The following is a 24,415-nucleotide window of genomic DNA, read 5'->3' as shown; positions in this document are numbered from 1 at the left end:
TTTTTTTTTTTTTTGAGACAGTGTATAGCTCTGTAGCCCAGGTTGGAGTACAGTGGCATGAACTCGGCTCACTGCAACCTCTGCCTTCCAGGTCCTGGTTCAAGCAATTCTCCTGCCTCAGCCTCCCAAGTAGCTAGGAGGTAGCACGTGCCACCATGCCCAGCTAAATGTTGTATTTTTAGTAGAGATGGGGTTTCACCATGTTGGCCAGGCCGGTCTTGAACTCCTGACCTCGTGATCCACCCACCTCGGCCTCCCAAACTGTTAGGATTACAGGCATGAGCCACCGCGCCTGGCTGTATAACTTTCATAAATAAAATGATGACAGAGTGTAAAAAAAGAAAACAATAATGTTGTTTGCATTCTGGCGGAAAATTATACAGTATAAAGATCACACTTGAGAGAGCATCATCATTTCAATGAGACAATGTGTAGCTTGGTTTCATGAATAGACCAACTGGAACCAGGCATAAAATCTGGTTATCAAACATCAGGGGGATGTTGACAGGCCGGCGTTGGCAGCATGTACAATTTCCAGCTCAGAAGCACCCAGCTTATATGTTGTTGAGCAAAAGAAGCCACACACACAAAAGCACATAACTGTATGATTCCATGTATATGATATTCTAGAAAAGGCAGAACTAGATTCTAACGAGAGACGGCAGATCAGTGGTATGCTGACAAGGAAAGTGAGGGATTGACTACAAAGCATCACTAGAGAAATTTCTGGGCTAATGAGAATGTTCTGTGTCTTGATTATGGTTACGTAGTACATACATTTGTCAAAACTCATCAAGCTACATGCTCAATGTAGATCGCTTTGTTGCATATAAGTTATATTTCACTAAGGTTGATTTTAAGGAAAGCAGCCAGTTTTCATTTTCCAAGATAAAGAAGCCAAGGGCCCGGGAAAAATCCAGCTCTGGGAAAATATCACAGCCCAGATACACTCTTTAGGGAACTAAACAAAACAGCATTAAACTTTAAGACATACTTATGAGTTAAAGTCCAAGAACAGTAAAACAAAAATTTTTTTTAATTCAGTAAGCACTAAGGGTTTAATTAACTTAATTTTTTCAGTTTCTTTTTTTTTGAGACAGAGTCTCACTCTGTCACCCAGGCTGGAATACAGTGGTGTAATCTCAGCTCACTGCAACCTCCGCCTCCTGGGTTCAAGAGATTCTTCCGCCTCAGCCTCCTGAGTAGCTGAGATTACAGGCATGCACCACCATACCTGGCTAATTTTTGTATTTTTGGTAGAGACACGGTTTCACCATGTTGGCCAGGCTGGTCTCGAACTCCTGACCTCAGGTGATCTGCCTGCCTCTGCCTCCCAAAGTGTTGGGATTACAGGCGTGAGCCATCGCGCCTGGCCAATTTTTCTTATTTCTAATACATGAACCACAGTTAACATTTTGATATATAACTTCCATGCTTTTTTTCTGAATTATTATATTTTTTAAGCTCTGTGATTTTCTTCAGACTTGGAGAACTTTCCCCTTACAAACTGTATTCACCACAAACATATATAAAGAGGAGATAATGACCAGCGCAGTGGCTCACACCTGTAATCCCAGTACTTTGGGAGGCCAAGGCAGGAGGATCGCCTGAAGCCAGGAATTCAAGACCAGCCTAGGCAACACACCAAGACCTATGCCACGAAAAAATACAAAAATCAGGCCCAGCAGCATGCACTTATAGTCCTAGCTATGTGGGAGGCTGAGGCAGGACGATTGCTTGAGTCTAGGAGGTCAAGGCTGTAGTGAGCCGTGATCGTGCCACTGTACTCCAGCCTAGGTGACAGAGTGAGACCTTGTCTCAAAAAAAAAGAGATAACTTGTTTAGTTTTTGTGTTGTTTGTTTTTGTTTTTTGAGACAGAGTGTCGCCCAGGCTAGTGTGCAGTGGCACGATCTCAGCTCACTATAACCTTCACCTCCCAGGTTCAGGCGATTCTCCTACCTCAGCCTCCCAAGTAGCTGGGACTACAGGTGCTTACCACCACGCCTGGCTAATGTTTGTATTTTTTAGTAAAGATGGGGTGTCACCATGTTGGCCAGGCTGGTCTCAAACTCCTGACCTCAAATGATCCACCTGCCTTGGCCTCCCAAAGTGCTGGGATTATAGGCGTGAGCCACCGCACCCAGTCTTTTTTTTTAATAAGAGATGGGGTATCACTATGTTGCCCAGGTTGGTCTCAAACTCCTGGGCTCAAGCAATCCTCCCACCTTGGCTTCCCAATGTGCTGGGATTATAGGCGTGAGCCACCACGCCCGGCCTCGTTTCATCTTTCTGGTGGTGGGAGGTGGCATGTTCTTGCCCTTCCATCCAGGATGGCTTTGTTTCTGCTCACTGGCCTGATCTCTCCCACCATCCTCCTGTCCCTCTCTCAGGGCAGGCTGCTTTGCTCTTTTGAGAGTCACCCCTCTGAGTCCATAGTATTTCTGGCACCATTTCTGGAGACCACAGTTCCCTGCTACCCTCTAGTTTTAATCGTGCTGCTTTGGCCTCGGGCCTTCCTCAGGGACAGAAGCCTACAGGGGTCTCAGCCCTGTGCGGAAGGTGGGCCTCAGGTGGAAGAGCCTCCTGGTGCCAAACAGCATCACTCAAAAATGGTAACACCCTTTTTTTGCAGCCTGCTGCCAAATGCTGGAGGTTCTCCTGAACTTGCTGATCCTGGCCTGCAGCTCTGTGTCTTACAGTTCCACAGGGGGCTACACGGGCATCACCAGCTTAGGGGGCATTTACTACTACCAGTTCGGAGGGGCTTACAGTGGCTTTGATGGTGCTGACGGGGAGAAAGCCCAGCAGCTGGATGTCCAGTTCTACCAGCTAAAGCTGCCCACGGTCACTGCGGCAATGGCCTGCAGTGGATCCCTCATGGCCCTCTGCTGCCTCTTCATTGCTATGGGTGTCCTGCGAGTCCCGTGGCACTGTCCGCTGTTGCTGGTGACTGAAGGCTTATTGGACGTGCTTATCTCAGGGGGGTACATCCCGGCCTTGTACTTCTACTTCCACTACCTCTCTGCTGCCTACGCCTCTCCTGTGTGTGAAGAGAGGCAGGCGCTGTACCAAAGCAAAGGCTACAGTGGTTTCAGCTGCAGTTTCCACGGGGCAGATGTGGGAGCTGGAATCTTTGCTGCCCTGAGTATTGTGGTCTTTGCCCTGGGGGCTGTCCTGGCCATAAAGGGTTACCGAAAAGTCAGGAAGCTAAAAGAGAAGCCAGCAGAAATGTTAGAGTTTTAAGGGTTTCTAAAACACTCTGCCAGATGCAAGTGGTGGTGGAAGTTAGTCTGAGCCACTGTCTTTCCCAAGAATCCCTCGTTGTGGAACTTTCCAATGCTGGAAAAGCAGCGAGCCAGCGTTGGTGTGGTGGGCGGAGCTTCCAGTCGCGTGGAGCGGTGGTCATGAATGCAACAGACCCTGGCTTCTGGAGTCCTCTGTGAGGGAGGGAACAACCAAAATTATTTTTCAAAAAGCAAAAAATTGGCCAGCCTCAGTGGCTCACATCTGTAATCCCAGGACTTTGGGAGGCTGAGGTGGGTGGAGATCACTTGAGGTCAGGAGTTCGAGACCAGCTTGACCAACATGGTGAGACCCCCGCCTCTACTAAAATAGAAAACAAATTAGCAAGGCGTGGTGGTGGGCGCCTGTAATCCCAGCTACTTGGGAGGCTGAGGCAGGAGAATCGCTTGAATCCGGGAGGCGGAGCTTGCAGTGAGCTGAGATCGCGCCACTGCACTCCAGCCTGGGCAACAGAGCGAGACTCCGTCTCAAAAAAAAAAAAAGCAAAAACCTGGAGCCCAAGAGCCACACGGAAAAGGCACGTGCTACAACAGAGTGCACCACTTCATTCAGCAAAAGGAGGTCACCAAGAGAGTTTGATGAACCTTATCTTCAAAGTTCCCAGGCACAGTGGCTCATACCTGTAATCCCAGAGCTTTCGGAGCCTGAGGTAGGAGGATGGCTTGAACTCAGGAGTTCAAGTTTGCAGTGCACTATGATTGTGCCACTACACTCTAGCCTGAGCAACAGACCAAGACCTTATTGCCAAAATACCAGGAAAAAAAAAAAAGTCCATGGAGAGCTACATAGACATGAGACCACACTTCAGCCTGAATTTTTCTAAACACAGCTGTCTCAAGCAGATGAGCCCACACGTTTTTGCACACTGAACTCTCCAGTCCTTCCACTTCCTTAATTCTGCAAATGGAGGGGGTGGGGACTCTTGGGAAACTACTCATGTAAAATTTAAGTTGGAGGTAGGCGTGGGCTGAGGAAAGAGGAATCAGATTAATTCTCTGGGTTGCAAAGAGGCTATTCTGCAAGCCCCTCACAGTGGCCCTGAAAGCTCAATAAGTGTTTTGTACCTCTTGTAAATGTGCCATTGTGTGAAGCATTAAACCCAACATCTAGAATTCAGGATCCATCCAGAATAAAAGAATGTAAAACCTTTCCCAACAGAAGAGTGTTACTTTTGGCCAACTTCATGGGTTCTTATTGCACATTAAATTATGACTTATGGAACATTACAATCTATTCTCAGTCCAGTGAATAAGTTCTTTGCTTTATGTGAATCCAATAAAAAATCCAAAGAATTTTAATTTGGAGTTGATGTCCTCTTTACAATACATTTATCATATTCTCTTAAACACAGACCATTTGTCACATTTAAAAGGTGAGTTCCGTTTGGGTTTAGAAAAGGAAATATATATATATATATATATATGCTTGTATATGATCGGAAAATTTCTTCAAGAATAACATCAGAAAGTATTAACAGTTTTGCTTTTGAAGAGAAGGGGACTTTTCATTTATGCACGGCTTGACTGCACCTGTATTAATTTTAGAAAAATAAAAAGTAAAAAAGTTGATTCGCTCTCCTCAGTTTTTTTCAGGACCACATTTAAAGTTCAAAGGCAGGTATAGGTATACAGTTAAGCAGATTATTAAATGATCAGCCACAAAAACAGCCTCACCCAGAAAGCCTTTTCTTATCTTTTTTTGATTTCTTATTTTTGAGACAGGATCTGGCTCTGTCAACCAGGCTGGAGTGCAGTGGCGGGATCTCGGCTTACTGCAACCTCTGCCTCCTGGGCTTAAACTATCCTCCCACCTTAGCTTCCAAGTCGCTGGAACTACAGGCCCATGACACTGCCTGGCTAATTTGTTTATTTTTAGAAGAGATGGGGTTTCACCATGTTGCCCAGGCTCATCTCGAACTCCTGGGCTCAAGTGATCCACCCACCTCATCCTCCCAAAGTGCCGGGATTATAGGCGTGAGCCACCATGCCAGACCCAGAAAGACGTTATTTACAACAAAGATCTCATGTTGTTTCAGGATCTCTGCTTCCCTCTACCAAACCCTCTGCTGTCTTTCCGGAGACTTGTCCCATCCCACCATAAACTACTGCTAGCTCTGCTCACCACCCTTTTCCCCTTCCCCTGCCCTGTGTGTCTCTCTGCACTAATAGCATGCTTGGAAATATTTCAGCCTGCTTGATATTGATAGCTAAGCCAGGCCAACCCTAACTGGAACCTGGGATAATATTCCCTGGCCATATTCCTTCAACAGTCCCAACACAAATAATGGCAGAAGACCATTTTGCTGTCAATGGGTGCAGTCAATGGGTGGTTGGCAAGATCTAGATTTATTCCCTTGTAGCCTAAGAGATAGATGCTGCCTGGGTTGCGAGTCCGTCCCAGAGGAAAACGTCCCACTCTTCCGCATTTTTAGTAGAGTATTTCTGTTTCCCTTCAGGGGGTGAAATGTTAATGTCCATGCAGAAGGAAAACCAGGGGAGAGAAAGGTGTTGGGTCCACTAACCCCCATGAATTAGAATGATGTCTGGGTCAAGTCACTTGCTCTGCTGTAGGGAGAGTGTATGAAAACCAGTAGCTTACCGTGCCTGAGTGATGAGTGGACAGTTTTAGTCTGATGTTATTTTCAGTTTTAAATTAGAGGAATGTAGCTTCTCAACTATCAGAGCCCTCAACTGCTATGTCCCTGTGGACCGCTAGGAATTCGTGTGGGCCCAGCAGGAGATAGGATTAGCAAGCTGAGTAGCTGTTGCCTAAGTACTTTAGAGTCTTTCACTGCTGTGATTATAAACATCATGGTACCCCCTAGTGTGTTAGAGGGTTGTCCTGATTTCTGGGAAGCCACACTCTTCTTACATTTATCCCATTCTTTCTTACGTTTCTCACCAATCCCCTTCCATTTTGGAAACATTGCTGAGTAGCGTCACCATCCATTTGTATATTTTATTTTTAGAGTATTTCACATACTTGCTTTTTTTGTTGTTAACTTCCCACACAACACCGACGTATCACACAGTTGCTTTCATTTGAGCCTCCCCACATCCCTGTGGGTGAAGATTGGCAGGCTTAGCTTCATTTGTCAGATTGTCTGAGGCTTAGAAGGACTGAATGGCTTGGCCAAGATGACAAGGCAGTAAAAAGTGGGGACTTGGACCTGGTTGTCCTGCTCTCGGTTCATTTGTTTTTCTCTTCATGCTCATCCCTGAACGCCAAGGGAATGGCAGGAGACCCTCTCCCAGAAGGACACCTAAGAAGGGTTTGAGGTCTCTGTCAGTAACAAATAAAAGCTCACCTCGGACAAGAGGATCTTCAGTCTGTTGGCCTGTTGGCTTCCTCTGCCTCGTGCCATTTGTGGGTTCCTTTCAGTCCAAGTATCTGTCAGTAAGGTCCTCGTTGAATAGATGAATCCATCCATACAACAAAGTCGAAGGCCACTTAACAAAATGTAGCTCCTCTTGTAGGAACTGATCTGAAAACATCTGGAGGATATAGGAAATGAAAAAATCAAGATGCAGAACAGTGTACGTGGTACACTTACTTTTGTGCAAAAATGCAGGGAAGGGAATGAAATGCAGATTTAAACATGCTTTTTATTTGCATAAAGGAACACTGGACGATTATATTAGAAACCAATGAAAGCGGTTGGCAATAGACAAGAGACTGGGTATGAGTGAAATTTCTCAGTTTATACCTTATGTCATTTCAATTTTTTAGAAACTTTTAATTTGGAAATATAGATTTGCAAGAAGTCACAAAAACAGTGCAGAGTACTCCTGTGTACCCTTAACCCACTTTTCTCTAATGATAATATGTTGCATAACTAGTACAATATCAAGACCAGGAAAGTAGCAATCTACAGAGCTCATTTAGATTTCCGCCTTTTACCTGCACACATTTGTATGTGTTCCTAGTTCTAAGCAGTTTTATCTCATGTGCAGATTTCTGTGAGCGGCATCACGACGACATCCAGAACTGTTCCCTCACCCTGGACATCCCTGTGCTAACTCTTCATAGTCACTCCCATCTTCTTCCTCCCTCCCCCATCCCTACTCATTCCTATCCCCTGTTGATCACCAATCTGGGCTTCTTTATAATTTTGTCCTTTTGAGACTGTTACATACACAAAATCACACGGTATGTAACTTTGAGCAGAGTCTCGCTCTTGTCGTCCCGGGCTGGAGTGCAATGGCACGATCTTGGCTCACTGCAACCTCCCGCTCCCGGGTTCAGGTGATTCTCCTGCCTCAGCCTCCCGGGTGGGTGGGATTACAGGCACCTGCCACCACACCCAGCTAATTTTTGTATGTTTAGTAGAGATGGGGTTTCACCATGTTGGGTAGGCTGGTCTCCAAATCCTGACCTCAAGTGATCTGCCCGCCTCGGCCTCCCAAAGTGCTGGGATTACAGGCGTGAGTCACGGCACCCAGCCTAGGAGTTCATTCCTTTTTATCGCTGAGTAGGGTAGCCCATGGTATGGGTGTACCCGTTTGTGTAACCAGTCACCCACTGAAGGGCATTGGGGTTGTTTCCAGTATTTGGCTATTATAAATAAAGCTACAATGAATATTTATGTCCACGTCTTTGTGTGGACATAAGTTTTCGTTTCTTTAGTATAAACGCAGGGTCACATGGTAAGTTTTTAAAGAAACTTCATTTTTTAAGAAACTGCCCCCAATTTTTTCAGAGTGGTACTTCGATTTTTCAAACATAGATTAAAAACAAAACAAAAACGAAAAGCAAATTAAATGTACTGACGTTGAGGCTGGGTGAGGTGGTTTACGCCTATAATCCCAGGACTTTGGAAGCCCAAGGCAGGCGGATCACTTGAGGTCAGGAGTTCGAGACCAGCCTGGCCAACATGGTGAAACCCTGTCTCTACTAAAAATACAAAAATTAGCCGGGCATGGTGGCATGTGCCTGTAGTTCCAGCTACTCAGGGGGCTGAGGCAGGAGAATCGCTTGAAGCCAGGAGGTGAAGGTTGCAGTGAGCCGAGATCACACCATTGCACTCCAGCCTGGGTGACAGGGTAACACCCTGTCTCAAAAAAAAAAAAAAAAAAAATGTTGACATTGAATCGACCACGTCCTTAAAATCAGGTGGCCTGTGGTATGTCTCTGGCTTGGCCAGGCTGTGTAATGTCAGTGTTAAAGCCTGAATCTCTCTTCTCCTAGGTGTGGTGCAGATAGTGGAGGTGGTCTTGAATGGGATGGTTCTCATATGCATCGTGGCCTCCTACTTTGTCCTTGCCGGATTCAGTGCCAGCTTTTCCAGTGGCGGTGGCTTTGGGAACAGCTACTACTCACCGTTCGAGGGCACTGAGCTAGAGCAGGTTCGGCAGCTGGACCAGCAGTACACGATCCTCCGGTCGCCCCTGATATATGGTGGCGTGGCTGTTTCTCTGGGGTTGGGGGTCCTCACCATGGGCGTCTTACTCCAAGGAGCCAAGAGTCTAACAATCTTGTCAGGGAAGTGGCTCCTCACGGAGGCCGCCTTCAGCCTCCTAGCGGCCGTGGGCTACTGCACAGGCATTGGTGTTTACCTCCACGTGGCTCTGCAGATCAATAGCACCGACACTTGCAAAACAAGAGAGAGGCTCTATGCCCGCAGGGGTCTCACCTGGATGAACTGCCAGCTGGCAGGCACCGATGGAGCAGCAGCCACCTTTGCTTGTCTTCTGGTGATCATGTACGGCGCCAGCGTGGTGCTGGCCCTGCGTAGCTACCGAGAACAGAAGCGCTACAAAGGCAGCCCAGAACAGCCCGGAAGTTACAGTGAGGCACCGGAATACCTGTGGTCTCGAACAGTTTGAGATCTTCCAGGACCTAAGTGTGAACCCACATTGTTTCTCTTAAAAAGACAGGTCTTTTAAAACCCCACATTAGACAACTATGGTTTTCACACACTTGACTTTACAAATGCTCTCTTTGGACTGCGGCAAAGTTAAAGAATTGAGGCTGGGCGCGGTGGCTCACGCCTGTAATCCCAGCACTTTGGGAGGCTGCGGTGGGCGGATCACTTGAGGTCAGCAGATTGAGTCCAGCCTGGCCCACAGAGCGAAACCCTGTCTCCACTAAAAATACAAAAAAATTGCTGGGCGTGGTGGTTCACGCCTGTAATCCCAGCACTTTAGGAGGCCAAAGCAGGCGGATCACCTGAGGTTAGGAGTTTGAAACCAGCCTGGCAAACATGGTGAAACCCCATCTCTACTAAAAATACAAAAATTAGCTGGGCATGGTGGCAGACGCCTGTAATCCCAGCTACTCTGGAGGCTGAGGCAGGAGAATCTCTTAAACCCGGGAGGCAGAGGTTGCAGTGAGCCAAGACCATTGCAATCCAGCTTGGGCAACAAGAGCGAGACTCTGTCTCAAAAAAAAAAAAAAAATCAGCTGGGCTTGATGGCGAACACCTGTAATCCCAGCTACTCAGGAGGCTAAGCCACAAGAATCACTTGAACCTGGGAGGCAGAGGTTGCAGTGAGCAAACTCTACTCCACGTCACTGCACTCCAGCCTGGGCAACAGAGCAAGGCTCTTTCTCAAAAACAACGATGACGACAACAAAGAAGATAGGACAGTTGATTTTATTAGACCATAAAGGCATACTAGAGGCTTTTTCATTTCTGCATTTCCTGACAGTGCTCCATAGAGTAGGCCTTCAAAGGTAGCTAGTAATCTCATTACCCTGGACTGCTCTCATAATCTAACAGATCACTAACACTGAATCTTAAAAATAAAGTTCTTTTAGTAATTTTAATCTTGCGTGTTTTATACCTATTCTTATACTTTACAACTAGTCCCAAATATATTAGTTCAAATCACATGCAACTAGAAATATACATTCTCGTTATGTTCTTTTTTCTAATTGTCCTCTTGCTCTTTACTAGTGAATTCTTATGGAACCTGTTCAGGACAAAGAATTGAAGCTAAGCCTCCTACCTAAGTGGAAAAGATCTAGATTGTACTTTTATAAAAATAAAGCTTGGAAAATAATCAACTGGATATCTACATTGCTAGGTTAAAAGTTGCGGTGCCTTGGCTGGGCACGGTGGCTCACGCCTGTAATCTCAGCACTTTGGGAGGCCAAGGCAGGTGGATCATGAGGTCAAGAGTTCAAGACCAACCTGGCCAAAATGGTGAAACCCTGTCTCTACAAATAATACAAAAAAATTAGCCGGCCTGGTGGCAGGCACCTGTAATCCCAGCTACTCGGGAGGCTGAGGCAGAGAATTGCTTGAACCTGGGAGGCAGAGGTTGCAGTGGGCCGAGATCGCGCCACTGCACTCCAGCCTGGGTGACGGAGTGAGACTCTGTCTCAAAAAAAAATAAAAAAATAAAAATACAGAAAAGTGTCTCCACTCCATCACCCTTAGCCCAAGACAGTGGCTAAGTCCCACACAATTTTCACTGAGTAGTAGAGGAGAAGTATAACTGCAGCCAGAATCAAGCGACCCACTCTCCACCTACCCTCCAGAGAAATACCACCAAGCCCAGCCACTAGTCTCACCTAGCATGTATTCCCTGAAATAGGTCCTTGTTAGATCCTCGCCCACGTCTGGGTCCTGTGCTTGATAAAATGGAGACTTTGGCCTATTTGACCCCAACCTTGTGCCCAGGTCCAACTCCAGTACTGCTCCAGAAGGCAGCTCCTCTCAAGGGAATGGAACCATCACTGTAACAACAACACTCCCACTTCTTACGGCTTTATAACGTTCACCATGCTTTAGCAAACCTTCTCTTACTACCGCTTGTCAGTCAGGCCAAGGTGTACTGTTCACACTTTACAGATGAGGAGACAAGGTTCAAGGTTAGGTGGTATGTACAGTATCGTGATAAACAAGCCCTTTGATAAAAGATATTAACATTTAATGAGAAAAACAGCCTTAGAGAGGTTAAGTAACTGCCTGAAGTCACAAAACTTTTAAGTAGAGGCAAAACTCAGGCCCACTGAATCACACACTGGAAGGTGTTCTGAGTGACTGACATACTCTTGTGGCCTTTGGTGTACGAGGGAATTTATATCGCATGACATTGATTCATTTCTGCCATGCTGGCTGAGGGAGGTGTGTGTCTGGTGGAACTGAGGTATAAAAGCATGTTGAAGGTGCTCAATAAATGGTTGTTGAACCAAGTGTTTAAAATGTTCCTTCTGGCCAGGTGTGGTGGCTCACGCCTGTAATCCCAGCACTTTGGGAGGCCGAGGCGGGTGGATCACCTGAGGTCAGAGACCAGTCTGGCCAACATGGTGAAACCCCGTCTCTACTAAAAATACAAAAATTAGCCAGGTGTGGTGGCGCATGCCTGTAATCCCACCTTGGGAGACTGAGGCAGGAGAATCGCTTGAACCTGGGAGGCAGAGGTTGCAGTGAGCTGGAATCACGCCATTGCACTCCAGCCTGGATGACAGAGCGAGATCCCGACTCAAAAAAAATAAACGGTCGGGCGCGGTAGCTCATGCCTGTGATCTCAGCACTTTGGGAGGCCGAGGAGGGCAGACTGCCTGAGCTCAGGAGTTCGAGACCCACCTGGGTAACACAGTGAAACCCTGTCTCTACTAAAACTACAAAAAATTAGCCAGGCATGGCAGTGCTAGTCCCAGCTACTTGGGAGGCTGAGGCAGAATAGCTTGAACTCAGGAGGCAGAGGTTGCACTGAGCCAAGATCACGCCACTGCACTTCCAGCCTGGGTGACAGAGCAAGATTCTGTCTCAAAAAATAAATAAAGTTCCTTCTGCTAGATGAAGAGGAAACCTATAAATGACTTTATCTTGACTTTTATTTAAAATGAGAGGTAGCAGGCAGTGTGCAGTGGCTCATGCCTGTAATCCCAGCACCTTGGGAAGCCAAGGCAGGCAGATCTCTTGAGCCCAGAGGTTCGAGAGCAGCCTGGGCAACATGGCAAAACCATGTCTCTACAAAAATTACAAATGAGCTGTGTGTGATGGTGCTTGCCTATGGCCCTGGCTACTCACGAGGCTAAGGTGGGAGGATCGCATTAGCATGGGAGGTAGAGGTTGCAATGAGCCAAGATCACACCACTGCACTCCAGCCTGGGCAACAGAGCAAGACCCTGACTCAACCTATCCATCAATCAGTTGAGAGGTAGCTACTCTTGCTTCAAAGTCCAGAGATTATGGGAGACACCCACGGGAGTGGGGGTAAGCGAGCAACAATTTAGAGGCTTAACTGGATTCTAAGTAGCTCATGAGCCAAGACTCTGAAGTTCCTTCTTACACCAAAGCTGCCATTAAAAACATGATGACTGGCTTTTCCACGATGTCATCAGCTGTCATTTAGATGGAGCTGTGGATTGTTTACAATTGAGTTTCTGGTAGTCAGCTAATAACCTGCATGTCAATAAGGACAGTTTCCTGATTTTTTTCCTTTTTCCTGGCTCTGTGATTTCTGTAAACACGTAAACCAAGGCAAAACATAGTGTTTCATGAAGTAAAAATCTGTATTGCCATTTCAGCTTAAAAGCTGATCAAAAATATTTATTCTTGCCTTAACTCATAGCTTTGCAGTGTCATGGAATGTGGTTTAATGTGCTTGTTCTCACTTACCTTCCCCAGGAAAATCCTGCAGGTGCTTTTGGTTAAGAACCCAATTCTGAGACAGAGTCTCGCTTAGTCGCCCAGGCTGGAGTGCAGTGGCGCGATCTCGGCTCACTCCAAGCTCCGCCTCCCGGGTTCACGCCATTCTCCTGCCTCAGCCTCCTGAGTGGCTAGGACTACAGGCGCCCGCCGCCTCGCCCGGCTAATTTTTTGCATTTTTAGTAGAGACGGGGTTTCACCGTGTTAGCCAGGATGGTCTCGATCTCCTGACCTCGTGATCCGCCCGCCTCGGCCTCCCAAAGTGCTGGGATTACAGGCGTGAGCCACCGCGCCCGGCCAAGAACCCAATTCTACAAACAAGTTAGGAGAGAAAATTATAGCTTCATGCTAAAATACTTATGAAATAACAAGCACTCCATTTTAAAACAAAGCCATGAAAAAGAGATTCCACTTTATTTTATTTATTATTGTTATTGTTATTTTTACAAACAATAGATTTGCTGCAACATGCTCTGGCTCATATTATTGAATTAAAAAATTTAACACATTTCAAAAATATCAAAAATACACTATAATGAGTCTTAGGACTACAATACAACAGTGATTGCACAAAACCATAAGATATGAGCCCACTGTCTGGATGACATCCATTGGCAACAGTGAGAGAAAACCCTATAGCATCTGGGAGAAGTGCATGAAATTTAGAATACAAGGAGCTTATGTGTGACTGACTGATCACCAAATGAGGGAAACAGAGCAGGATTGACTGTAGCTGCTTTTTCTCAATCTAGGAAGTGCTTACCCAACTATGGGGCAAAAGTCACTAACTGGAGAGAAAGATTAACTTGCCTTCATGATTGGGAGTCTGAAAGCCTCCACCCAGAAGGAAGTAAAAAGTGACACAAGACAGTTCTATAGTGATGCTGAAGACATCACTGAATGGCTTGGAGACTAATTTAATAATTGGTACATTTATCGATAACAGCCAGCTGCTCCCTTATGGAGGTCTCTTCATTAATAATTATTGGATAGACAGAGAAGGTGAGCCTGTGGTTTCCAAGTACCAGCTTTCGCTAAAGGTCTAAATGGGAAGAAGAGCATCATTTGATATTCAGTAGATCTGCCACACCCAACTGGCTCCATCTCCTGGAAAGAAGCACTCACTACAAGCACCTGTAATAGCACCCAGCAATGACCACACTGCTCCTGCTGGCTCTTCCGTACACCAGTAAATGAACTCACCAATGTATTGCACACATACACTTCACAGTAGTACAATAAAGCCCTGTATCAGGAGTGGTAATTCAATGACTTGACTTTATAGTGCACTGCAGCTTTACGTCATACCCACATTCAAATTTTCAAATATCCTTCCAATCCATTTGAATAAAAATATACGGTGGCTGCCAAGACACATGTATTTTTCTTTTTTCCATGGACTCCTAAACTGCTCCCATAATCAGCAGTGTTCTTCTCTCAGAAATTATCTTAAGCTTCTCTATTCAATGGGAGGTACACACAGAGACCTGAGAACATGCAGAGGCCAGAATCTCTATGCTAGAGATCAACTGTACTCTGCCCACCCGGGGAACACATCCTCTGGGTAAAGTACTCGGAAGTAGATTACATTCACCTGGAAGCAGATACTGGCTTTCACCGACAGCCTGTTTAGGAAACACAGTGTCTGTAAATTACCTCAGAGGTCAAAGAGTTTTGTATTATATTTTTCATAATGGGCTATGGCCTTTTTACCCTCTGTTTTAATACAGAGCAACTACAAAAGGACATGAATTAAAGGAGACTGCAAAAAAGAATAATCAGTTTTGGTACTGCCTATAATAAAGATTTTCAACACAACCTAATGGTTCCTGAAAATAATTCTAGCACACAGAAAAACATTTGGAATTACAGAGTTCTGCTGACTAAAAAGTAAATACATTTACTTTCGGTAAGGTGATTTCAGAACTGGGATTTGAGGGGGTTCCAGTAAGTAGGGTGGGAAACGAATAGCAGACAAGAAAGCGGTTCACCATAAATAATAATTTTTATGAGACTATACTATTAAAGTGGTGTATTCCCAAAATAACTTTAATTTTTGGACATCACTATTCTACAGCCTGAAGGTTCTGCCGTCTGAGTAAGATGTTTTACATCATTCATCACTATCATCCTGGGTTATTTAATTTTATTTTTTATTCATTTAAAAAAAAATTCCCATATAAAAATAAGGTGGCAAAACACTCTTGTTCCCATCTTTCTAACAGCACCTAAACTCTGCATGAGCTACTATGTTCCCTACTTCAAATTGAAGACCTGAGTTCTAAAATTTTTCAATAGCTGACCAGTAGTTTGACAATTTGGGGAATCAAGTTCAGATTCTCGAGGGGTTGAACATTAGACATCCGTTAGAGTGTACCAAATCCCCCAAGAGTGTACCCCAATGACACGTGCATATGAGCACGGGGCCTCTGAGAAGATGAAGACACACAATTATTAAGGACAGGTCATCTGGTTTTTGACTATTGCTTTGAACAAAAACTTCCCAAAAATACACACGAAAATATATTTATATTTAACCCTCTCTTTAATGTAGTTTCTGATGAAACAAATAAAAAATGGCTCTACTCTATTTTTAATTGTAGAAGTGTTCCAAAACTTCAAAGCACATTCCCCACTGGGTAAAATCAAGCAATGCCAACATTTTGTGGAAATAGGAATTTTCCTAAGCAAATCTTCAAGTGGAAAAAGTGACAGAAATATGAAGAAACTGCATTTTGCTAGGGTTATGTGGAATGTGCAAAAAATACAGGTTTTCTGTAAGCTTAAGAATTTCTCAATGAAGTGTCTTTCTTATGTTAGTATTGAGCCCAGTATTCTAAAACCACATAGAGTATGCAGTTTTCAGAAGAGTACACTGTTCAACATTCAAGAGGCAAGCCCTCAACTCATTTCCAACATTCTAGAGAACCATCCCTCTTCTCCAGCACAGGAGAAGGAACAAGTCTAACCTGAGCGCTCCATTCATCTGTTCTCACTGGCCTCAGTCCATTTCAGAGTCATCTGCCATAACTTAAGGTCACATGGATGCAAGCAGGGTCAGCCTTGGCCCTCCCCCTTAGGAAGCTGCCTGCCAATTCCTCCATGTGCTAAGGAAAGAGGCCAATCTCTCAATTTCCTTGGGAAATACCTAGCAGGTATCATATGTGTCAAGGGGTAATTCTCTTTTTCTGATCTAGGGAGAAGTAGTCTTGGTCCTCACTCCTTCCCCATTTTCATCCCCAAAAGAAGATCCTATTACCCCAAGTTTTTCAGGAGCTTTCACAGTCTGACATCCAACAGTTAAATCAACTTCACAGGGTCCTTCCTATACCCTCGGATAAGGCTCCAACACCCAATTCTCTCTCTGCCTATGGATGAAGGTGCCGGGCTGCCTCTAAGAAGATTGGCTCGAGTGCAGATTCAAAAATAAAAAGTTCACAGTCAATGAAAAGTGCTCTTATTACATTACATACATAAATTATGTTTGATTGGTTCTACATTTCCAACAGACATCATTTTGATAGGCTGTATTCTCGTAGAGAAGAATGAAAAGCCATGTGACTAGTCACATCACACCCCATTAGTCTGAGATAAGGTGATTTCTCTGTCACAGAGATCCATCAGCAGCAATTAGTAAACAGAATCGATCTTCACTTTTTTCCTCCACAGAAATAGTCCCTTTCCTGCCCAGGCAGGCAAATTCTCAAAATGATCCTAGGAGAGAAAGGGTTAATGGCAGGTGGTAGGACTGACACAGAACAGCTGCTTTCTTCCCAGTACCCCTGGGAATTCCAATGCAGGTTAAATATCAAACTTAACACTGATGGTGGCTACTAGTTTATCCAGAGCCAGCCACTGATGGCTCTCACTCTTTTTGGCTCCGAGTTCAACCCCACACAGCTATGGTTTAGAAATGTAGAGGCAGGGCTGGGTGCGGTGGCTTGCGCCTGTAATCCCAGCACTTTGGGAGGCCAAGGAGGGTGGATCACCTGAGGTCAGGAGTTCAACACCAGCCTGGCCAACATGGTGAAACCCCATCTCTAAAAAAATACAAAAAAAAAAAAAAAATTAGCTGGGCATGATGGCAGGTGCCTGTAATCCCAGCTACTCGGGAGGCTGAGACAGGAGAATGGCTTGAACCCAGGGACGGAGGTCACAGTGACCCGAGATTGCACTATTGCACTCCAGCCTGAGCAACCAAGCGAGACTCCATCTCAAAAAAACAAACAAACAAACAAAAAACCAACAAAAAGAAATGTAGAGGCAGAATGCCTCTGGCAGGTTCCTACCCCAACCCTGCACAGCCTCCTCCCACACTGTGCCCAGTGGGGTGGTCACAGTGCTGTGTCAAACTCCTCCGGAGGCTCGGTCCGATCCTCTTCGTGGGGCTCAGGCTCGAGCCGGCTGTCCTGGTGCTGCTTCATTTGTTCCTTCACTTCTTCTTCCAGGTCACGAGGTACAACAAACTGATCCTCTGGTTCCATCTGAGTGGGGGCAGCAAAATAGCCAGTTTTCCTCTTGGGCACTTCTGTGGCCACTTCAATGAGGTTGAGGCTGTCCTCTAGGGGCACAATAGAGCCATTGGAGAGTTTCTTCCCATAAAGGCAGGAGGTGGAGGGAGACTTCTGTAACTCCATCCTGTCCTTGCTCATTGGCAGGACTATGCCACTATTCACACTGTTCTGTCTTCGGATCCCAAAACACGACCCTCTAGCATGTTCCTCAGAACACGGGGTAGGAGAACTCTCTCTGAGAGGGGGTGAGTTCTCCAGATCCCTCCCCCTGCAGCAGTGGATGTCTACTTCTACCTCTACCTTGCTGCCATTGGTTATGACCCCCTCAACGGGCTGGTCATCATCACTGTCCAGGCCGTTGTCAGACTGGTTACTGGAGAAGGTAGCACAAGAAGGCTGGCGCTGAAACAGCCCAGAGGTGGGTGTTGGGTGAAGGCTGCAGCGCCGCTCTGGCCTCGGAAGCAAGGCAGTGTCCAGGCCCCCAGCATTATGCTCATCAGAAGCAGTGGACCCCACTTCACTGCTCACCTCTGAGGTGGACATCTCACTGCTGAACTCAGAGGCAATCCCACTGCTAGAGGATGGAGTGGCTGGCTTAGGGGCATCCTTGATAGTGGTGGTTGAAGCAAATCCCACAGGACCTGGGAGGGTGAGCCCATTCATTTCACAAGTGCAGCCTTCCTCACCAATATTCAAATAAACCACCATTGCCCCTACGTTGTCCTGACAGCCATAGCTCTGTGCTAACGTGCACAGCTTCTTAGCAGCTGCTAATGGGTCTTGTACATGACGTACAGCATTGACAGCTTCTGTGTAGGACAAGTGTTCCCACAATGCTTTGTTTCCCAGAATCAGCAACTCATCTTGAATGGTCAGTGGAGTGGAAGATATGTGGGGCTTGGGGAGGATCCAAGGGTAGAGGTATGTACAGCCCAGCATCCGGGTACAGCAGGTTACCCCATTCACTTTGTTGTCCTAGAGAAGAGCAGGACACAAATTCTGAGAAACAAGCAACAATGATAGGCAACTTGATATCTTTCTAGATCATAGTGCTTAGGGATCTACAATAAAACTGTATATGATTTTTCCTATGGATTAGTGTAATTTTAAGTGGATGCACAGAAATAAATGTAGAGAAGTCTTAAAAGACAAAATACTATATGGTTACTATAGAGTCAAGTAAAAATAGGTAACTAAAAGGCACCACCATCCCAAAAGACGTTTGCTTTAACATGAAAAACAGGCCTCAGTATGTCTATAAATAGAGAAACATAATAGAAAAACAACAAGCAGAACTGTCATTAATTCTCTATCACTAGTACTCTCAGAGAGGATGAAACAGAAAGGTCACTGAAAGTGATTTTTCACTTAAAGGGATATTAGCTGGGACTGAAAAGATACCAAAAAAAAAGAAAAAAAGAAAAAAATAAAAAAATAAAAAAAAAAAAAAAGAAAAGATACCAATGGTAAAGACAATCTTGGTAGTTAAGGCATCGAATAATCTCTAAGGTTATTCAGCCTAAAAAGGGAGAGTCTGAGACGTGCAGCATCATTGACCTACGCTCTGGGGACTGCACCAAGAATAAACAGCTGATTAAATCAAAATCTCTGTAATTCCAAACTTAGAGGAAACAAAGCAACCCTGCTTGCAGGCTGGGAATGCTCACAAGTCAGACACTTTGTAGTATTGATTTCAAGAAAAGAAAAAAATACAAAACAAAACTCTAAAGTCATCAATAAATTAATTTCATAGTTGCAGTTACCCTCTGGGAGAAGACCTGACCTTATCTGTCAGAATTTGTCATAAACTCTAAACTGTACTTTCTTCATCTGAAAAATGAAAATGGGAGTTTAACAACCACCCACTGAAACAGAAACTCTGGGGCTAGGGCCCACCAATTCATGCGAGTTACTGTTAAGATTAAGTAAAATAATAAAGGTATGGTGCTTGGCAAATAATGGACAAACAATAAATGTTTGTGGTTAACATAACATTTATAAAAATACTTCCTACTTGTGTACAATCCCCTAAGAAAAATCTAAACATTGGCCAGGTGTGGTGGCTCATGCTCGTAATCCCAGCACTTTGGGAGGCCGAGGTGGGCAGATCATCTGAGATGGGAGTTCAAGACCAGACTGACCACATGGAGAAACCCTGTTTCTACTAAAAACACAAAATTAGCCAGGCGTAGTGGCCCATAGGCGCCTACAGTCCCAGCTACTCGGGAGGCCGAGGCAGGAGACTCACTTGAACCCGGGAGGCAGAGATTGCGGTGAGCCAAGATAATGCCATTGTACTCCAGCCTAAGCAACAAGAATGAAACTCTGCCGAGCAAGATAAACAAAAAAAAAAAAAAAAAAAAAAAAAAAGAAAAGAATAAACATTATCCAAATTCTATAAAAACACAAGTCAAACAAAAAGTTATCTGAAGCCAGGCGCAGTGGCATGTGCCTATAGTCCCAGCTACTCAGGAAGCTAAAGCAGAAAGATCACTTAATCCAGGAGTTCAAGTACAAACTGGGTAACACAGCAAGACCTTGTCTCTAAAAATAACGAAAAAGTTAAAATACTATCTTTTATCTTTCATTTGTTTTGACTGAGCTTCCCAAAACTAATGTCTCATATTTCCAGAAACCTAATAGTATCAATCACTTAATAATGATGGTTTTTGATTTTTGTTTCCTTAGATGAACTTTAATACAGAATTCTGACAGAATAGTCCAGAAATGGACCCACACAAATACAGTCAACTGATCTCTGAAAAAAGAGCAAAGGTCATACAAAGGATAGTCTTTTCAACAAATGGTGCTGGAACAAGTGGACACCTACATGCAAAACACCAATATAGACAGGGAGCTTACACTTTTCACAAAAATTAACTCAAAACAGACCGTGGACCAAAATGTAAAACACAAAACTAAACTTCTAGAAGATAACATAGAAGAAAATCTAGGTGACCTTGGGTTTGGCCATGAGTTTTAGATACAACACCACAAGCACGATCCATGAGACAAAAACCGACAAGTTGGCCTTCATTAAAACTAAAAGCTCTGCAAAAAAACACTGTTAAAAGAATGGAAAGACAAGCCCCAGACTGGGAAAAAATATTTGCAAAACATGTATCTGATAAAGAACCTGTTTCCAAAATATACAAAGATTTTTTTTTCTTTTTTTTTTGAGACGGAGTTTTGCTCTTGTCACCCAGGCTGGAATGCAGTGGCGCAATCTCGGCTCACCGCAACCTCCACCTCCCAGGTTCAGGCAATTCTCCTGCCTCAGCCTCCCGAGTAGCTGGGATTGCAGGCATGCGCCACCACGCCTGGCTTTTTTTTTTTTTTTTTTTTTGTATTTTTAGTAGCGACAGGGCTTCTCCATGTTGGTCAGGCTGGTCTCAAACTCCTGACCTCATGTGATCCGCCCACCTTGGACTCCCAAAGTGCTGAGATTACAGGCATGAGCCACCGAGCCGGGCCTACAAAGACTCTTAAAACTCAACAATACAGAAACAAACAATCCAATTTACAGTTCTCAAAAGATCTGAACGGAATTCCACTTTGTGATAAACAATGTTCACAAGTAATTGCTAAAGTTTCTCTGAGAGCAAAATGTTAATTTCTAAAAAAGGAGAAAAGCTAAAAAACAGTAGAAATACCGATGTTTCATTATCAAAAGAGAACACCAGCGCATACTACACCACATAGAGTATAAACACAGAACATTTTGAAACTTTGCATTTCAGAATGGAGATGTCAAACTAGAGAACTCTTTCTTCTATTTGGAATAACAAACCAGATGAGCTGGAAATTAGCTAAGGGGACATTTAACATCCATTTTACAAGCTAGCTATCAATACACAGGATGACAAATCAGGATTTTGTATTTCTAATTCACTTTGCTTCTTCTCTGTGCTAGTCACCGATCACATTTTCTTCTAGTACTATAGCTGAAACCATCTGAATTGAACTTTTATCTGGATTGGATACAATTTACAGGGCGTGATAGGAAGAAAATGGGCCTTCATCACCTATACACAAAGCAGCCTCCACTGGATCTGGGGAGCAGAAGTGACTGGCAGGGAGCGGAACACACCTCTGTGATGATGGCTTTTTGGTCCTTCACCCTTTGCGCCTCCTCTGGGTCCTGCTCCAGGCTGAAGACTTTAGAGAGGGGCACTGGCTTCCCACCTCGGCACAGGACTGCTTGACACGTGCCAACATTGGCTACAGTCAAGCTAAAGCTACTTGCTGGATCGGCAGTGTCAGGGCGAATGTAGCACAGGAGAGCGGAGGAGCCCAACTTTTGGCCAGCCATTCCTAATTTCCTGTTCAGAAAGAAAGAAAAAGAAGACGTGGTGGCTAGTTTTAGAGGAAAGTGGTGGTCCTGCACATACATCATCTTTTTTTTTTTTTTTGCCATGTGATCGTGAACCAGCCTGACCCTATCCACCTAACTGCAGACTTGCTGTGGCTGATGGTGGTGAAGACAGTTCTGCCTCCATTCTCAGCTGAGGAAAAGGTTTACGAAAGGGAGAGAATCTACCTTTTGCATCTTTCTCCACAGCTTTTGTGTCTGATCAAAGACTTCCTCATTCAGGGGCTCTCAAACTTAAGCATATCAGAATCCCCTGAGGGCTTGTCAGAACAGGGACTGCTGGGCCCTAGCCCCACAGTTTCTGAATCAGTGGGTAAGAGACTGGCCCAGTAAACAGCATTCCAAGAAATTTCTGGTGATTCTGAGGCTGCTGGTCCTAGAACAACACTTTGAGAACCACTCACTTAGGTTCTAAGTTCTTCGAGGGAAGGACCATGATTCTTGCATTTCCCCCATATGCAGGGCATCCACGCATCTGTACTTGGAAACAATGTTAATGAGGAACAGACACTAGCAAAAGACCTAATTTCAAATCTCAGTTCTGCCATTTTCTGGCTACAGACCCTCAGCAAGCGATTTCTCCAAGAAATTTCTCTGATAAAATATATAGCATGAAAAATACTTGCTACAGTTCCTGGCTCAAGAGTTGCTTCATAAATTGAGTTCCCTTTCCTAAACCCTTTATTTTGCAAAGTTTCTAGTTCAATTATACTACTGAAAAACAGACTCCTTCCTAACACTTCGCTTTTGTTATGACAGATAAAACTAGTTAAAGCCCATCCTGGCTAACATGGTGAAACCCCGTCTCTACTAAAAATGCAAAAAATTAGCTGGGCGTGGTGGCAGGTGCCTGTAGTCCCAGCTACTCGGGAGGCTGAGGCAGGAAAATGGCGTGAACCCGGGAGGCGGAGCTTGCAGTGAGCCGAGGTTGCGCCACTGCACTCCAGCCTGGGGGACAGAGCAAGATTCCGTCTCAAAAAAGAAAAAAAAAAAAAAAAAACTAGTTCAAGCTCCAAGCTCTTCCATTTCAACCTGGATCATACAAGTTTACAAACAACCTCTCAGTTGTTTATATCCTTTATCAGTCCACCTGATATGTAAATACTCCATTACAGTTAGGTTATACAGATATCCTCAACTTATGATGGTTCAACTTAAGACTTTTTGACTTCACGATGGTGCAAAAGCAATACTGCATGCATTTAGTAGAAACTGTAATTTGTATTTTGATCTTTTCCTGGGCTAGTGACACGTGGTACAACGTTCTCTCATGATGCTGGGCAGAGGTAGCGAGCCATAGCTCCCAGTCAGCCACTTGATCACAAGGGTAAACAACCAATACAGTGCCCTGTGTCACCACATGATTTTGCCCAACTATAAGTTAATGGGTAAGCGTTCCAAGCACATTTAACGTAGGCTAAGTGAAGCCATGATGTTTGGTAAGTTAGGTGTATTAAATGTAGTTTCTACTTATCACATTTTCAAATTATGATGGGTTTATCAGGATGTAACGCTATTCGAAGTTGAGGAGCATCTGTATAGGGTTTTTGCCTTTAAGTGGCTTAGACTTTACTTAGAAGATGAGTTCGGTAAAACCCCAGAAAGAGGTATTCTAAACCTATGAATCTCATAAGTATTTGGTTAACTCTTTCGTAGGTCACTGACTCCTTGGACAATCTTATGAAAGCTGACCACCTTCCTCCTCAAAATGTACAACCACATATATATACACACACAACCTTTTGCACATAAATTTTGGGCTTCCCAGATCCTCAGCAGCCTTTGGATTCAACAGAGAAAACAGATGACCCCATGGACTTTTGAAAGAGCCAAAGTCCCCACACTCCATGCTCATATAATCATCATAGAAGACAACAACGTGACTTCTTTCCTTGATCCTGTATCCATAATTTAGACCCTAATTTAGACCCTGACCTTTTGGTTTAGAAAGACATACTTTCCAAATGTAGAACTGAGTTAGGGATTTTTCAACCCACCTGCTTACCTGTGAGATACCAAGAAGGTGTTAGCCATGAAAACTGTGTCATTAGTCGACTGCTGTACCTCTTCTAAAAGCACATCTGCCATCGTACACTGCAGCAGGCGTGGGAGCTCCTCATTTCGGTCCCCATCAAACATGCCATACACAGCTCCCACCCCCTCTGCAAAGTTATCCATAGCAAGCGCTGAGACACACAGCCTACAACAGAAACATGAGAAACACAATCATCAAAAAAAGTTACTGGTAAAATATTATTCTTCAGGGAGCATTCTTTTTTTTTTTTTTTTTTTTTTGAGAGGGAGTCTGGTACTGTCGCCCAGACTGGAGTGCAGTGGCACAATCTTGGCTCACTACAAGCTCCACCTCCCAGGTTCATGCCATTCTCCTGCCTCAGCCTCCCAAGTAGTTGGGACTACAGGCACCAGCCACCACGCCCACCTAATTTTTTTGTATTTTTAGTAGAAATGGGGTTTCACCGTGTTACCCAGGATGGTCTCGATCTCCTGACCTTGTGATCTGCCCGCCTCGGCCTCCCAAAGTGCTGGGATTACAGGCGTGAGCCACTGTGCCTGGCCGGGAGCATTCTTTTAAAACATAAGTATTGGCTGGGCGTGGTGGC

General features: G+C 44.7%; 2 protein-coding genes across 3 annotated transcripts in view; one reads left to right on the top strand and one right to left on the bottom strand.

The window, feature by feature from the left end:
* MARVELD3 (MARVEL domain containing 3) overlaps positions 1 to 10,072 on the top strand; it is a 12,035-nt gene extending 1,963 nt beyond the window's left edge. The window contains exon 2 of the mRNA XM_011976818.1: positions 8,492 to 10,072. Within this exon, the coding sequence (XP_011832208.1) occupies positions 8,492 to 9,129 (638 nt within the window). The 3' untranslated portion in view covers positions 9,130 to 10,072. The remainder of the gene's footprint in view (positions 1 to 8,491) is intronic.
* A 3,215-nt stretch (positions 10,073 to 13,287) lies between these two features.
* PHLPP2 (PH domain and leucine rich repeat protein phosphatase 2) overlaps positions 13,288 to 24,415 on the bottom strand; it is a 95,166-nt gene continuing 84,038 nt past the window's right edge. For both annotated transcript variants that reach the window (XM_011976738.1, XM_011976739.1), the window contains 3 exons: positions 23,800 to 23,994; positions 21,513 to 21,744; positions 13,288 to 18,397 (listed from right to left, as the gene is read on the bottom strand). In XM_011976738.1, coding sequence (XP_011832128.1) covers positions 17,243 to 18,397; positions 21,513 to 21,744; positions 23,800 to 23,994 — 1,582 coding nt within the window. In that variant the 3' untranslated portion in view covers positions 13,288 to 17,242. The remainder of the gene's footprint in view (positions 18,398 to 21,512; positions 21,745 to 23,799; positions 23,995 to 24,415) is intronic.

This window comes from Mandrillus leucophaeus, unplaced genomic scaffold (assembly GCF_000951045.1).
Source record: "Mandrillus leucophaeus isolate KB7577 unplaced genomic scaffold, Mleu.le_1.0 Scaffold17, whole genome shotgun sequence".
Classification (NCBI taxonomy): domain Eukaryota; kingdom Metazoa; phylum Chordata; class Mammalia; order Primates; family Cercopithecidae; genus Mandrillus; species Mandrillus leucophaeus.
This window is presented reverse-complemented; position numbering and strand designations above follow the sequence as displayed.